Below are 16,974 nucleotides of genomic sequence, written 5' to 3'. Positions count from 1 at the left end.
TGTTTGTGTGTGTGTCCTCCTTGGGTAAGATTTCATTTTTATCCAGACAGTAACCCCCATTCTAAAGGCTCTGTCCCCATGCTGATACCTCTCAAACACTCCACCATTTTCAGTATAGGAATCTCAGGGAGATACAAACATTCTTCTCGTTGTTGCTTCTACTCTCCCAGTGTGGCTCCAATGCACCCAGTTCTGAAGACACACACTCTCTCTCCCTCTCTCAGCCCTGAACATCCACCCCCTGTGCTTGCACCAGCAGTCTCTGAGACACCCTCCTTGTCCCTATGAGCCTGATTCAAGGCTTTAACAAGTGGTTTCTTTGGGCAGGACCTTGTGCTTTCAGAAGTAGATACAGCCCCCCAAACTTGGTCATATTACTGCAGAGGGACTAGAACCCTCAGGCTGGGAGAGGTGGTGGCGGAAGCCACTGGTTTTGATGAATCCATTCAGTGGCCACTCTTCTCTCCAGGTGAACTTTTGAAATAGCGAGTCTGTTCTTCCATGCTGGGTAATGGAGCCCCTGGGGAAGGCTTCCAAGTCAGTGAGCCTCCTGGTTCTTAGATAAATGGTATTGCTTGTCTTTCCTGTAATGCTAGGGATATTGGCTGAATTCTTAAATTTATATCCTTGACCTTTAGCATCTGAGCGTTCTATTCAGCGTGGTCCTGCAGAGTATTGGGAAGGACTCCTTGCCTTATGAGTTTAAACACTTATGTGTTTGGACACAGATGTGGGAATTGAGTGTAAGAGTCAGGCTTCTCCCAGTCTGTGCAGCCTGAAGAGGGAAGGGACTGGGGTTCATGTTTACCAGGTAGCTATGGAGTCCACTGGACATAAACCACTGTATTTTTGCCTGTTTGTTTTAGGTCTCCCCCTAACTTGTATGTGTGCACGTGTGTGTGTGTGTGTGTGTGTGTGTGTGTGTGTGTGTGTGTACATGTATGCACTTGTGCAGGTGCGCATAGAAGCCAGAGCGCAACCTCAGGTGTCATCCTCCAAAACCCTGTCTCCGTCCTTTGAGACAAGGCCTCTCATTGACCTGGAGGTCATTCCAGGTTAGATAGTCTGGCAGATGTGCCCCCTCCCTGGATCCTCCTGTCTCCTCTCCTGTGCTGATTACAGGAGTGTATTGACAACCTTGGCATTTTCATGTAGATTCTGGAGATCAAACTCAGGTTCTTTAACTCACTCTTATCTTCCTAGCCCTGTCTTAACTCTGTTGCCTAAGAAGGCTAAGAACTGCCCTGTCGGACGAGTCTGTTAGCAATCTCACTAACTTTTCTGCCTCGCTCTGAACATTCAGTGGTTTGGCCTCACATCCGCCTGAAGAATCAATGCTGTTGGTTAAACCCTCAGATAGTCTGGCCTCTGGTCTCATTTTAGCTCACACCACATACGTACTAAGACCCCCTCTTCCCCCCATGGACAGACAGAGGGGCAGTGACTTTGTCTGTGAGGCCTGGACACCAGGGATGAGACCTGGTGGCCTGTGCTAGCCCCACCCCCCTCGTGTAACAGGCCATTCTGTCCCTCCACTGGCTTACCTTTATCCTTTGAGAGTGAGCAAGGGTGGCCAGATGGCGTCCAAGAGCCCCTCAGTCTCTGAACAAATTGGATTGGAAGCACCAAAGATTCTTTGAGATAAGATGTAGGTTCTCAGTCAGGGGTCCCTGGGGATGTTTATACTATGGATGGTCTAGGTACACATGTGAGTTTTGTGAGGATTTATGCAGTCTGTTTACCACATATTCTCCTGGGAACTGCCTAGGAGGGTGGAGTCCATTTGGATATTTGCATAGGCTCTACCAGCCAATTATTCTATTTGTCTCTTGAAAATTAATTAACTAAGTGCGTGTGTGTGCATGTGTATGTATGATCATGCGGGCATGTGAACATCAAAGGACAGATTACAGGAGTCCCTTCTCTCCTTCCATGATACGGCTGTCCCAGAGATCAAACTCAGATCATCACTGGTACTCACTGAGCCGTCTTGCTGGACCAGTTTTGTTCATTCTTAAATGCAGAAGTCTAAAATCTGAAAACCTAAACTGTGAACCATTTTGGAGCACTGAGATGCCCCTGAAAGGTTCTGTGTTCTCTGCGCACACGCACACAGGCCTTCGGCACAGGGTAGGCTTGTTGTCCAACTTATAAATAACACACAGGCCCTTTTGGCTTTTGTGGCCTGGGGTGCCACAGTCAGTTCACACGGCGCCCCATGAAGTCACAGGTAAAGGACCTGAAGCTGCAGGCCCCACACGGTCCAAGCTTCTTAAAGACCATGTTTTAGAAAAATAAACCAATTAAATAATACTGCCTCCTGTAAAAGCAGGCTTTTAATGGCTTCCACGGTGTGGCGGGTCCCGGTAAGCTTGTCTGCTGCCGTGGGGGGACTTGAGTCTTGCACAGCGTGGGTGTAATTTCACAGGGTTTATGGCCGTGTTCGCCCCTCCAAGTGCTGCAGAATCATTGTACAGAAGGAGGACCTGCGTGCCCTCAACACCTTACCTCCTTTTTGGTGGAAATGAAAAATGAAGTCATAAATTAAAGAAAAACACAAAGAATTTCTCCCTCACCTTCCTGGGGCAGCCGTGGAGGAACAAAGAAGCAGTGTTTTCCTGGACAGCCTAATCAAATTCTAATGGCTTTTATGTGTTGACTTTTGCTCAAAGATCCCTCCTCCCGTGGGAAGGCCTCGGGGCTTGCAGGATCTGTGCAGCGCTTGTATTGGAGACCTGGGCTCCAGGGCAGGGGATCTCTAAACTCCAGCCTCAGGGTCAAAGCCTGCCTCCTGCCTATTTTTGTTAAGCCATCAAAACAAGCCAACAGAGGAAGCTTACTTCCTAAGGCAGGAAGATTCAGTGAGCGTCAGATTCCCGACCATAAACAAAGCTGGTTGGTGTGTCACTCGTCTTCTATTGTTCTTTGACCCAGTGGTGGCACGGAGCTAAACACCGACCTAGACACCGCTTGTCCTTTCCAGAAAATGCTTGCCAGCCTTATGTTTGGAAGGCATGGAGAGCCAGCAGGACACGTGGCCCTTTGTTCCAGGAATGGATGCTTTCCTTTCAGGGTCTCCATCCGAAAGGCTCAAAGGGAGGAGTCAGGAGGGAGGCAGTTCACCTGTTGCTTGTGACAAATATTTTTCATTGTGTTTGTGTGTGTGTTTATGTGTGTGTGTGTGTGTGTTTGCAAAGGCTAGAGATTGATGTCAAGTGTCTTTCTGTGTCATGTGACACCTTATTTTCTGAGACCAGTCGTCTCACTGAACCTAGAATTCTGCACTTCAGTTAGGTTAGTTGGCCAATGAGCTCCAGTGGTTTCATCTCTATGTCCCCAGGGTGGGAGAAGTATCCACTTGTGGACAACTGCCACAGTGTCTGGTTGGGTTTTTTATAAATGTGGGTTCTGGGGATCTAAACTAAGGCCTTCATGCTTCCACGGTAATCAGTTTGCCAAATGAACCATCTCCCAAGCCCCAAGCTCTTCACTCTGTCCTCAGGCTGACATCTGAACAGCATCCCCTTTCATCTACAGGCCTTCTTAGTCTTTTGACTGTATCTTGATTGACATGTGGCCAGTTCCCACTCAGCCCACTCGCTCGCTCGCTAGTTCAGGCAGAGAGGTGTTCCCATCTTTCTACCACCAGCCAAGCAACTTCAATCATAGATTGCTATGCACAAGTCTAGTGTATTACTTAGAATGGCCTCAGAGACTTGTAACTGTTGCCAAGGACATATTAAGCAGTCTGCATGGTAACTTGTTCAAGCTTTACAACCAGGCCAGAGAGATTCTCTTTCAACTCCCTTGTACAGGCAAGGAAGCAGACAGAGAGGATGCGGGATTTGCTTGAGGTCACACAACTGGTACGTGGTTAGAGCCACGATGAAAATCTAGGCTGTCTGGTCCAGGGAATGAGGGAATGTGCACTTGGCCACCACTACACAGCAGAGAGCTCCCTAGAGTTCTGGGCGGCTCTGCTGATGATACTTTGTAACGAACAGTTTGGTATTTGAACAAAGCCTTGTGCATGCGTTCTTCTTCCACCGCTCCTTCTCCCTCGCCTTTTCTCTTCTCCCCTCTCCTCAACTCCTTTCCCTCCTCTCCTCCCCTCCTCTCCTTTCTCCTCTTTCTCTGTCTGTAGTTATGTGTTAGTGTATAGCAGGCGGTCATGGACAGGATAAATGAAAGAAAGGGCTCGTTTCTCTTGACCAGGATTCTTGGCCCCCTCACCACATGGCGATGTAGAGTTCTAATCCTCATAGCAGTTATAAGTGCCGGCTCTTTCCAGGAGCATAGACCTTCATCTTTTCTGCCTCAAGTTGATATTTTAATGAAAACAAACATTGTAGAAGACTTAGGAGAGACTGGGCTTTTGACTTACTATGGAAAGGCCCTTTGAAAATGACTCCCCCATTCTCAGGAGCCCAGGTCCCAGGTGCCTGGAGGAGGTGGTGTTGCCCAAGGGTGATGCCTGCACACTGTGTGATGTGACACAGTCAGCACAGAATTGTGTGGGATCAGAATGGAGGTGGAAGTTCCTACCACAGCGACACCTGCGCTGTAGAAATGTCACAGAGCTGCTATAGCAGGATGCTCTTTGGGGCCTTTGGTGGCACTGGTGTAACTACACACACTGCACCACAGTTCTCTAAAAGCAAAACGTGTCCCATCCAGGATATGACACGAGACAGTATGGGTAGCTGTGTTACTGGTTTGCGTTTACTCTCTCCAATTTTTATCGTTACTTTAGAGTGCATTTCTTCCTATAAAGATGCAGTAATGGCTAGTCTTAGCCTGAAATACCCAGAAAGAGGGGACCCTCAGTTAAGGGGTTGCCTCTGTCAGGTTGGCCTCTAGATATGTCTATGGGCCATTTGCTTCATTACTAATTGACAGGTGGAGAGCCCAGCTTACTGTGGGTGGTTCCATCCCTGAGCAGCTGTCCTGGGTGCTGTGAGAAAGCAGGCTGAGTGAACCATGGGGAACAAAGACAGTCAGCAGTGTCCCGTTGTGTGTCAGCATCTGTTCCTGCCTCCGGGTTCCTGTCTTTCCCTCCCTGATGAACTGTAAGCTGTAAGGTGAAAAACACCCTTTCCTTTCCAAGTTATTTTTTTGGTTCTGGCCTTTGTTACAGCAACAGAAAGCAAACTAGAAAACTAATGCTCACAGTGACAGTCTTCCGTCCCTTGCCTCAGCAGCCTCGTCAGGAGGCCTCTGTGAACAACCGCCTCGCACCTTCTCAGTGTATGTGACTGTGTCACCTGACGGTGCAGTTCTCAGACCACAGCCCTGTTGCTAGGTGATGTGAGACTATGTTCCCACACCCTGGCCAACCACACTTGTTTTCTTGGGTACCCTCGTGCCTTCTGAAAGTGGCTACCACTGAGCGTGCTTGAGACGCTTATCTTATTTTCCTGTGTGCTGTGGAAAGCATTTCTAGTGTGATCTGTGCTGCTGAGGTGTGGGGACAGAACAGTGTGGGACTGTTGCGGCTGGGACAGCAGTGGGCTCTTTGCTAGAATTACTCCTTCCGCTCTGCATCCTGTCTCTTCCTCCCTCCCGGATGCCTTTTCCTCTGTCAGACAGCAGACCTTTGTAGCTGTTTTCTGATGAGCTTCACTTTCTCTCCTCAGTCATGCGGAGGAATCCCTTCGGAGTGGACGTCTGCTGCCGGAAGGGCTCTCGGAGTCCACTGCAGGAGCTCTACAATCCCATCCAGGTAGGACCCCGGTCCTTGTTGCCGTCAGTGTGTTCTGGGGATTTGACGTGCCCTCCCCCGCCTGACACTTTACCTTTGGTGATTGTCTTCACGTTCAGCATCCTTAATCCGAAACACTCCCAATCCCAAAACCTTTTGAGCAGCTGCATGGTGTCACAAGTGGAAAATCCCACGTCTGACAGAGTGAGATGGGTCACCGGGTACACTGAAATACTGTACAAAGTTATGTCGGGACGCTGCATGAAAGACGCATGCGCAGTGTAAGTGACGCTCCTGTAGACTTAGATCCTGTTCCCGAGGCACCTCATTATGTACAGATAGTCCAGAAATCTGCGAGGGAGCCCAAACATGAACCATTTCTTGTCCCAAGCGTTTTGGAAAAGTATAGTCTAGGAATATTTTGTAAGTTGTAGAAAAAGTTGTTTAAGAAGTGTGGGGATTTGTGCGGGACTGTACTTTTGGCCTTCCTAGGGGTTGGGTCTCTCGGGTCACATCCCCATTCCCAGGTCCTAGCAATGGGACTCTGAACTTCAAGAGTCTGTGCAGCCCTCCGTGGCACCCCCAGAAAGGCGTGCTCATGAATAAACTCCACACGGAGTTACTGAGACCCAGCGATGACCTCACTGCAGAAGACCCCCTGGGCGGGGTGTGGATGTAAAGTGACTGTTGCTGGTTTTTTGGTTGATTAGTTTAACAAGGTGGCAAGTGTGGGGGCGGGGGTGGGGAGTGCCTTCCATGGGAATCGAGGAGCAGTCAGGAAGCCTGGTCACCATAGCAATAGCCTCAGGCCACTTGAGTTGGTGTGGAGACTCTTGAGCTGGTCCTTCTGTAGGAATGTCTGTTAGTGTTGCTCCGGATGGAACGCCCACGGACCTTAGTAACTGCTGAATGCATGCTGAGGAGAGAGGGCCTGCTAGTGACCTCAGGGCTTCACTCTGTGCTCCATTTTGTATTTCCATAGACCATGGTGCATGGCGGGAGAAGATAATGCTCCGGTCTCAGCGAGGACAGATTCTTAGAGTCACTGCAAAGGCATAAATGTAGAAGCTTCTGTGTTCCACTCTCTCCAGTCTCCCACTTGCACTCCCTTCTGGGGAAAAAACAGGACTAGAATCTGGATACCCTTGGTGACCTGATAGTGTTCAGTGGTGCCCTATTGATTCTCTGTCTTGGGGCTCTAGGTGTGACTTGGATAGAACACATAGAGGATTGCAAACTCAATGTCTCTCTAGGCTTCCTCTGCTGGTCTTTGTAGAGAGAGACTCAGTGGGGATTTGATACTTGTGGTTTCTTTGCTGGCCCTGTGACCTGGCAATTGTGAATACATTTCCTAGCCTGTCTATTTTGTCATCATCATGATGAGATCAAATCAGGCTTTGGCCATGCATATGATTTCTGGTATGCTCTATTGATAACCACCCAGAAACCATCCCTCTCTCTCTCTGGACATCCTGAGCATCATAAGATGCAAGTGTGGAGTGGTTTCTACTGTAGCTGACCCTCTAGGTAGAAAGCCCATGGGCTGAGTCTGGTCTACAATTTACGTCTGGTGCCTAACGCTGGACCTGTGATGTCAGGGGTCTCCAAGGATTTGTGACTTTTGAAAGAGCAAAGGTCAAGGTTCAGGATCCCACTTCCCATGTATCTAGCTGCGCACGCGGGAAAGTGTGACGAGCCCTCTCGAGGTGCCATTTCCCAGCATCCCTCTGGAACACTGGAGGATGACTGTATGTGACCTCTCACTTTCCTAGACTTCAGAGTCAGACTTGGTGTCAAAGTCCAGGGACATCATTTCCCAGCTCTGTGACCTTGCACAGGCTACATCACCATGCTTTGACTGCTGTCCCTCTTATGACATTCTGAGACTCATACCAACTGCTGGATTCAGGAGGCAGTGTGGTGACCTTCCCTGCTGGCTGCCCTCTGTGTGAGGTTTGTGCTTTCCTGGTTTGTTTACTTGCTGACACCCCGGCATGTCAGACACTGGGCATAGAGCATGCTGAAGCTAATATAGGCACCTGTGATGGGTACTTACTCTGTCCCGGCACTGCTGTGCACGGCCCTGTATGCTTTTTTGGCAGACCAGTCAGAAGAGAGGTGACTATACCATCTAGTGTCACCCCTCCTCACAGTGGTAGTGAGTGTTGTATTAGTGAAAGGTACATTTAGCTCGGCCCCTCGCAGGGGAGGGCTCTGGTAAATGAGTCACTGTCTTTCAAGGGCATCTTGGGCACACTGTCTGGCCTTTCCAGCCCATCCAGCAAACACTCTTTCAGGAAGATCACCCCATTTCCTGGGGATGTTGTCTAAAACTTTTTTTTTCTGGGTCTAGTTTCCTTTACAAGTGGCAATTATGCCCCATTCCCACGCAGAGTCCTTAAGTAGGGCTTGTTTGTGAAGATGCAGCCCTGGTTAATGGTGGGCTGTGGAGTTCAGAGAAGGGGGCGCACAGGCTGACGAGCTTAGACAGCGTTGCCTTCCTGAGTCATCTCTAGGCTTAACACTGGCCTGAGCTCCCCTGCACTTTTTCATAGTTTCCTACCAGCTCAGCTGCCGAGCCTGGAACAATGTAGTCACCGAGGCAAGTGGCAAACTCTCTGATCGATCGAACCTGAACGGCTCAACGGCTCCCAGAAAGGGTGTGCGCGGCTTTTTTTTTTTTTTTTTTTCTGGGTATCTCTTTGTTTTTAATAATAGAATGGTAAAAACAGAGACCGTTTATTTCTTATGACAAGAAATTCACCTCACAGCAAGAAGGCACCTTCTTTAGTTACCTCGGATACATATGCTAATCCAGACACTTTCTGGGTCTTGGATTCAGCTCACTGGATCTGCATGACGAGCCCTGAGCTAGATGGCATTTCCCCTTTTATGGATAGAGAAGTGAAACTAACAATTGTGATGATTTAGTTGAACCCAGATCACTAGTATGAGGCAGTGAGGATCCAACCACAGAAGAAACTCCTCCTCCCACTCTGGGAGATTGTACCCAGTTACTAGTGACTGGTGCTGGTGTCTATTACCCTTAAAATCTTCTCGACAGGGACCACCCTTCTCCTGCAAACAGATGTATATCCAACAAGGTTTTCATTGGATAAAGATCCAAACCAGCCCAGGGACAGTTGCCTCTACTCTGACTTTGGCACCCAGGGTTTTCTTAGTGTACTGAAAACCCCAAACCATCCAAAGAACAATTGGTTAAGAAAAAAAAAAATCCTTCACAGTTGATATTCTTAGCAAAATAGCACTGTAATGTCTTATAATTTTCTTGGTTCTCTGCTGTCTCCCTGGCCCCAAAATAAAACATAATTGCTGATCGGATCAGCTGGCGCCGAGTCACTGAAAGTTCAGGAGTTGCCAACCACAGGCTTGTGGGCCGAGCCATCTGCAGACTGCCGCTGCTCAGTGCTGACCCATAGGGCAGAGAACTGCTCTCAGCTGGGTGAGAGGGTGTAATTGTCCCTGAATGCCATCGAGGGCGAGACAGCTTGTCCTCCTGCCTCCCCACCTCCCTCTCATGGCTTCCCCGAATCTTCGCAGTATCATTCCGTGGTTTGGCCTGCTCTGCTCCGGCTTTCTTTAGCATGTGTGCCTGCCCTGTTATTAGAACATTCTAGGGGGCAGGGTGCATGGTTCAGTGCTGGCCACGAACTTGCAAGCAGCATAGCTCAGTCTGAATGAGGCTTCCTGGCATCCCTGGGTCCAGATGTTTAGGGATCTAGAAGTGTTCTGGGTAGTGTGTTACTGAATAGGGGTGAAACTCTGAGGTCCCACTACCTCTGTTATGGGGTGACCTCTCAGTGTGCTGAAGTGGACTTTCTTCCCCTCCAGGGGTGCACAGGATTAAGGATGGAGTGAAGAGGAAGGAGAAAGGAGACAGTCAGTATTTACTGAATGTGGAACACACACTATTCTAGACATTTTCCAAACACGGGTCAATGATCTTGCTTTTGTTGGGTTGAAGATGGAACCCAAGGCCCCTAGGACACTAAGCAGCCATTTTTCCTACCAGTGAGCCATGGCCCAACTCCTCACTGAGCCTTTACAATGCCCCCTTCTAGATGAAGATCTCAGATAACCCCATTTTCAGAAGGTAGCTGAGTTTTTAAGAGGCTGCACAGTGTGCTAAGATTGTGTACTACTAAACAACAGAACCGGGCCTTTCTGACCCAGCTGGCCTGTAGGAGGAGGGGCCCTGGCACTTCTCCAGGTAGAAAAGAGCTTCCAGAAGGATCTCTTTCCTAATAGGTCAAAGGTAAGGCATGGGCCCAGCCTGGGCATGGGGCTTTGGGCCCAGATAGAAAGCTGTCAGTGGCCAGAGCTGAGGCCATGCAGTGGTGTGGAACCCACATTAGGTGTCCTGTACACAGTGGCAGTTGGCAGTTTTCTTCCTTCAGAGTCTGGTGTCTGGACAAGGCAGGGAGAGGACTTTGTGTCCTGGCTTGGAGCTAGGTTAGGCAGAAATCACCTCTAAGAACTCTGCTGTTGGATGGTGGGTCTTGCTCCTTAGAGGTGTCCATCCAACTGAAATTATCACACTGATAGAAGCCACTGTGGTCCAGGGCTGGAGGGAGCTTGTGGATACATTCCTCACCCCGACCTGGGTCACATCTTCTGCAGTGCTCAGCACATTTTGCTGGTCTTCCGGGTTCTTAAAGAATAAACAGAGAAAAAAGGTCTCAGAAGAGAGACAGCAGGAAAAGGTAAGAGGAAATGTAGTGTGAGCATCTCTCCCTGCAAGTCCTGCACACAGTGGGGACTCTAAAGGGGGAGATGCCCTTGAGCCAGACCTTTGAAGACACATAAGATGCTAGGAGAGACCAGTATTGCAGATGACAAGAACAAACAGTGGGGTAATGTTCACATTTAGAGTCAGGAGGTGCTGGAGCCTGGCTGGAAGGGATAGGAAAAGCACTTAGTCCCAGGGAGACTGGGTCATAGGCCTCATCTAGAGAGAGTAGAAGTGGAGGTAGGGTGGGCATCAGGGTCTCAGGGAGACACTCAGATCGTGAACCAGCTGTACATCCAACTCAGATGCTTGTTAAATGAGGGGCTTCTCTAGAGCTGGACCCCTCCCCCCAACTTTTGTTCTCAGCACTACTGTCTGTACAGTGAAAGCACTGTGTTAAACCAGTGGCTCTCAGCTCTGGCCACACATGGGATGCACTTAGAGATGTGAAGAGCGCACGCCTTTAATCCCAGCACTTGGGAAGCAGAGGTAGGCGGATTTCTGAGTTCGAGGACAGCCTGGTCTACAGAGTGAGTTCCAGGACAGCCAGGGCTACACAGAGAAACCCTGTCTCGAAAAAACCAAAAGAAAAAAAAAGAGAAAAAAAGAAAAAGAGATGTGAAGAACTGCCCGGAGCTTAGGCCTTCCCCCAGTGGCTGCCTTCATCCAGTCTAGGACTTTGCCAGCGTGTCAGTATGTCCCAGGGCTTCCGAGGTGATTGTTCTGGGCTTCACAGTTCAGTAGCACAGGGCTGAAGGGTCCTCTAGGGCCTTCAGTTACAGACACTGCTGAGTCTAACACAAGCCATCTTGTGTTCTTGTTTTAATGATCTACTCAGGCCTGAGGTCTTTCCATGTGAAGGCAATGCTTTCCTAAGGATAAAAAGCTTTCTGCAGCTACCCCTAGAAACTGTGCCCCAGGTAACAGATTGGGACAAGTTCTCCCCGAAAGGAAAACCCAAGCCTCTCCTGTAAGCGGAGGGGAAGGACCAGACATCAGATGAGGTTTCCAGGCATCAGTTGCATCTTCCAAATAGTCAAGAAGGGGGAGGCTGTCTGCTTCTGCAGTCTGCTGTTGGCAAAAAACGTTGGGGGTGGTACCTGCCTAGGAAGGCCAGGGAGGGCAGCTATTGTTCAGGCCCAGCTCTGCTGCATCAATCTCTTCATTACCAGCCACCTGGTAAGTGATGATCCTGTCTCATTATCTTGCTTTGACCCAGCAGCTGTCCACCAGCCAAAGAGGGATTGATTTAGTTGTAGACTGGCTCCTTCCTTCTGCAGAGCTATTACCGATAGTTGGCCCAGCAGAATGGCAGCTGGCTAGCAAAGATGAAATACTACATTAACCTCTCCCTACCTATAGCAGTCTCTTGAGTGCTACATTATTCATGGCAAGTGACATTAGGCCAGCGAGGATCTTTGCAAAGCCAGGGACAGTGGGCTGTCTCTTTTTTTTTCCCCCCTATGGTTAGCAGCTCCATTATACTCAAGCAAAAAGCTGCCCTGGTCAGATAATCCGATCAAGCTAGGACAGGTGGAGACCTGGAGGGAGATGCAATTCAGGTCATAGGAGAGGATAGAATTCTTGAAAAGAAATGAGGGATCTGAAGCCAGGTACATGACCTGCAGTCATTACCAAACCGTCACAAACCTGGGCTTCCTCGTCTGTAGAGAATTAGAGGAAAGCACCTGTCTTGCAGGTTTCTTCCAGTCAAAGACACATGCTGAAGGCTGAGTGGAGAAAGAGGCTCATTCAGTAAAGGGTTCCCTCACAAGCCGGAGGGTCTGAGTTCTACCGCCCACCCCCACACCCCGGTGCTCACACAGAAGGTAGAGCACAGCAGCACACACCTGCGATCCCGGAACTCAGGGTGCTACAGTCAGGGGCATCTCTGGGGCTTCCTGCCTCTGAGGACACTCTCAAATCAGGACAGAGTTAGGGGGGTCACTCAACTGAGAACACAATCCGTTTTGATTTATGTCACATCTCAGTCTCTTTGTGAGCTAGAGACACCCATTTCCAAGGCCATGAATGTCTCTGTCTCCGTGAGCAGATGTGAGCAGCGAGTGTACAAACAAGTCCGCTGCACACAGGTCGTAGACAGTGAGCAGACACAGGGGCGTGGTTTGAAAAGCTGTAGATGTGTCTGCCACAAGCCCCCTCAGTGAGCACCTTGGGAATGGGGGAGTTAGCCACTCCCTCTTGGGGTGGTGTTGGCTAACTTTTGCTGCCTCTTTAGGCCATGGTTCTGTTTCAGACACAGAAGATTCCAGGAATGCCCCCTTCTTTGACAGGATCTGTGGAAATATGGCGAGCAAAGTGCTTGGAACTAATGGAGTTTTTCTGTGGCGGTCTGTGCGAACAGAATCTGACATATTTTCGGTGGGAGAAGGACCGCTGGGGTGGCGGAGTGACCTCAGCAATTGCCAAATGGTCACACAGCTGGACAAGTTGCCACTTACCGAATGTTATTTCCTGAATTACCCTCAATTAGGAGAGGCCTCTTATAATTTGATTTTTTCTGTAAATTGCACCAACTCAAGCAGCTTCTCGGCCGATTGGAATCTGACCTTGTCAGATGGAGAGGAAGCTTGCCAGAGCCTGGCTTGCTGTCAAGCTCTGTGGGCGCTGCGGGGATGAGGGGAGGGGTCTCCTGCTCCCAGGACTCACGCTGGTCATCGGAGGTCTCTGGCAAACGGCTAAATGTTTTCCAACACTGGAGAGTTTGCTTATAAAACAAAAATGGAAAAAAAATGCAAAAGGTTTAGCTTTTTCAGAAGTACATTTGACAACATAGAGAGTTCTGGGCACGTGGCAGACACGCCAGGCTATGCTGCTGCTGCTGCTGCTGCTGTTCATTCAGAACAGCATTCTCCATTGGGAAACGCTCCCTGCGTTTCTTCCTCTGGAGATTTTCTGTTAGCCTAGAGGTAAAAAGCAAACAGGTGAAGTGAATTTTGATCAGATATTTCATCCAGCCCAGGGCACTCAAAATATCATTTCTACAAGTCATTGGTAAAAATGAAGGGAGTCTCTGTTCTGATTTTCTTACTCTGCCTGGAGTCAGGGTTGTGTACTGGCTACTGAATTGGACCATGTGGCCATTGAAGTGACCTCACTGTCGCTGTTGCTTACTGGTGTGTCCCTGGTTCATTTGCACTGGCTTTTTGAGGTAAGGAGCCCTCTAGAGGGTAGAGACTGTGACTTGCGAGTCTGGAACCTACCTGGCTTCCTAGCTAGGCGTTGGCAGGGACTCCTCAGTATGTATTGAATTAGGTGCTTTTCTCATTTATTCTAATAATTTAGGAGACACCACCTGTCAAGCCGCCATCGAAGGCATGGCAGGTGGAGGTGCCACTGGCTCATTACATCTGGGTGTCAGACAGAAAGCAGGGATAGTTTGGCTGGAAACCCTGCCAGGCTGTACCTCAAGACCTGCCTTCTAAAAACGACTCACTTCCTCCAGTGAAGCCCAATCTCCTAAAACTCCCACAGATACCTTCTTCCCTAAATAGTAGCCCCAGCCAGGAACCAAGTGCCCAAGTACAGGAGCCTACTGAGGGTATTTCACATTCAAAACCTAACGAGAGATTGAGGCTCTGAACACAGCCACTTTTTCCTGGGCCCTGTGAGCTTAGTGTGTGGCCAGAGACAGCCAGATACCACAACGGAAGAGCTCCTGGGAGTCTTAATCAGGGTTACTATTGCTGGGATGAGACGGCCATCACCAAAGCAACTTGGGGAGCAAAGGTTCCACATCACAGTTCATCATTAGAGGAAGTCAGGACAGGAACTCACAGGGCAGAAACCTGAGGCAGGAGCTGATCCAGGGGCCATGGAGGGTGCTGCTTACTGGCTTGCTTCTCAGGATTTGTTCAGCCTGCTCTTTTATAGAACCCCAACACCCCCAGGAACAATGGTTCCTTCCGTATCAATCACTAATTAAGAAAATGCCCTACAGGCTTGTCTATGCCTGGATCTTGGGCAGTTTCTCATTTGAGGCTCCCCCCTCTCTGATGACTCTAGCTTGTGTCAAGTTGACATAAAACTAGCCAGGACTCTGGGGTTCAGGGAAGAAGAGTTGTATAGGAGGGTGAGTATGTGGAGTGTGGCAGCCCTCCCTGTGCTCTGCCTACCAGCCACCCACCCTACGGTGGCAGAGCCACCCACCTTACGGTGACAGGTCTCCCACAGAACAGTTTAACAAAAGGTGAAGGCATCTGGAGGCCTAGTCACCCCCTCACATTTGAACTTTTCCCCTTACTAGCAAGACCAGACCACTTTATGGAGGGAATTCAGGATCTCGGGGGCTTTGATTTCCTCATCCGGAAACCGCAAATGAATTACTTAACCTCAGTTAACCATACTGTGTGTCTCACAGCAGTTAAGCCGTGATAACGCCAGATGCCCCTGGTAAGGGAATTTGGGATACTCTCCTAATCTCCCTGGGCCCCAGTTTCTTAATCTGTAAAGTGGGGGGTGGGGGTGCTGACAGTTTATAGATCTTTGGGTTGTTCCAAAATGGAAGGAGCTGACTTCTATGAAGTCCCCAGAACAATAGCATAACATACAGCCAAGTTTAGCCACCAGTACTTTTTTTTTTTTTTAACTTTTAAGTTTTCCCATAGGGTCCTCAGAATACCTCTGTCCCCAGTGGGTGGATTCAGGGGAACAGGAGACAGTGCATCCTGTGCCTGCAAGTACAGTCCCCTTCCTGGTTTGGCTAACTCTCCCTCAGACTCACACAGGCACTTTGTTGAGCCAGGCTGAGCACTCCCAAGCCAAGAGTGTGTTTTTGGAGGCTAGAGACAATGTCTGACTCAGGGAAGTTGCAGGAAGTTAGCACTTCTATGGGTTTTGGAACCTTTTTTGTTTCTTAAAATAAAAAGTAAAAATGTTAGGCAGCTGTTTTTAGATGTTCCTTTTTTGAGCTCTCCCTGCCCAGACATAGTAACCATGTGCAACTTTCTTCTGGGTTCTCGATCCTTGCCCGTGGGGCCTATTTCCATGTTCTACTTGTTCTTCAGATTTCAACGGAGATGGTTTGGCAGCCATCTTCTGTGCTGGTGCTGAAGCCCTACCAAGTACTGGTGTTTACAGAGTCGTGCCGGCAGGCGGTTCTGGGTCTGTCCCCTAATTAACAGGAGAGAAACTGCCAGCGAAAGCAAGCCTGAGCCCTCTGTGGGCAGGGCAGGCCTTGAGCTATTTGTTCAGAGAGGGTCTGTGGCCCTGATTAGTAATGGGCTCACTGGGCTTCTGTTGGTGAAAGCGCTGGTTCTGTAGCCGGGCACAGGTGCTATCTGAGGTTAACTCACACAGAAAAGGCTCCAAGCCCTGGGTTTGATTCCCAGCTCTGCAAGAACAACAGCAGTGGTACAGACTTGTCATCGCAGCCCTTGGGAGGTGAAAGGGAGGGGGTCCGAGATGGAAAGTTATCATTATGGGAACTTGAGGGTAGCCTAGGCTACATGAGACCCTGTGTCAAAAAACCAACCAGGTTTGGGGAGACGCTTGGTCAGGCGGTGATTGTCCAACAAGCATGAGGGATCTGAGTTCAGATCCCCAGCACACAGAATTTAAAAAGGAAAAAAGGAAAGCTGGTGTTTGGTGTGGTATCCTAGGTGTGGCATCTGGTGTGGTGCCCTGTATTGTAATCCCCGCATTGGGGATGTGGGCAAACGAGGATTCCTGCAGCTCACTGGCCTGTAGTCTTACAAAATCTGTGAGCTTTAGGTTCAGTTAGAGTTCTGTTTATAAATAAATAAATAAATAAATAAATAAATAAATAAATAAAATAAGGTAGAGAACACCAGAGGAAGGCACCTACCTGATGGTGGCTACCAGACACACACACACACACACACACACACACACACACACACACACGTATATCAAATGCATACAAACAACATAAACCAAACAGAAAGTCCATTTATTCCTCTGGACAAAGAATTGGAAAAACACAGACCCATGGTTTTTGCCAATGGAACATTCTAGTTTCTCCTTTTCAACAGCAACCAGAAAGACTATCAAGAAGGAACGCAGTTCACACACAGCGTAGGGACAAATGTGAATTGGAGAAATACCCTCTCTTACACATGAGCGTAGCCATACACCCAGCAGGCAGCTCGGCAGTTCTGTGATTGACACTCCCAAGGACCTGTATTCCAGGGCCGACGGGCTTGCTTGCAGATCACGTCTTGATTTGTAGGGAAGCTGCACGCTAGAATGACCATTTGAAAAGGAGGAGACTTAGAAGGCTGTCTTGAGACTCGTCCTTCAAAGGTACAGCCTAGCCCACCACTGTACCGGCTTCCCCACCCCCGCCTACTGGCCTACTGCTCGCCAGGCTTGGGATTTGCATCCCCTGAATGGTACCTCTCGGTTCAGAAGCCCAGTTGCGTCTCTCTAAGATTGCTTTTGTGTGACAGGGATAAATGAGCCCTGTCTGAGACCTGTGACTCTTTGAGGCGCTGGGGAGTTCGCAAGCGGCTGGCACCCAATTATTCCTGGTCTTGGGGGA

The 16,974-nt window shown here is 49.2% G+C and overlaps 1 protein-coding gene across 4 annotated transcripts in view; it reads left to right on the top strand.

The window, feature by feature from the left end:
- Positions 1–16,974, top strand: part of Chst11 (carbohydrate sulfotransferase 11) — a 203,941-nt gene that overhangs the window by 97,365 nt on the left and 89,602 nt on the right. For all 4 annotated transcript variants that reach the window (XM_076919842.1, XM_076919841.1, XM_076919843.1 and 1 more), the window contains one exon: positions 5,637–5,722. In XM_076919842.1, the coding sequence (XP_076775957.1) occupies positions 5,637–5,722 (86 nt within the window). The remainder of the gene's footprint in view (positions 1–5,636; positions 5,723–16,974) is intronic.

This window comes from Arvicanthis niloticus, chromosome 22 (genome assembly GCF_011762505.2).
Source record: "Arvicanthis niloticus isolate mArvNil1 chromosome 22, mArvNil1.pat.X, whole genome shotgun sequence".
Lineage (NCBI taxonomy): Eukaryota > Metazoa > Chordata > Mammalia > Rodentia > Muridae > Arvicanthis > Arvicanthis niloticus.
Note: the sequence above shows the minus strand (reverse complement) of the source record. Positions and strands in the feature narration are given on the sequence as shown.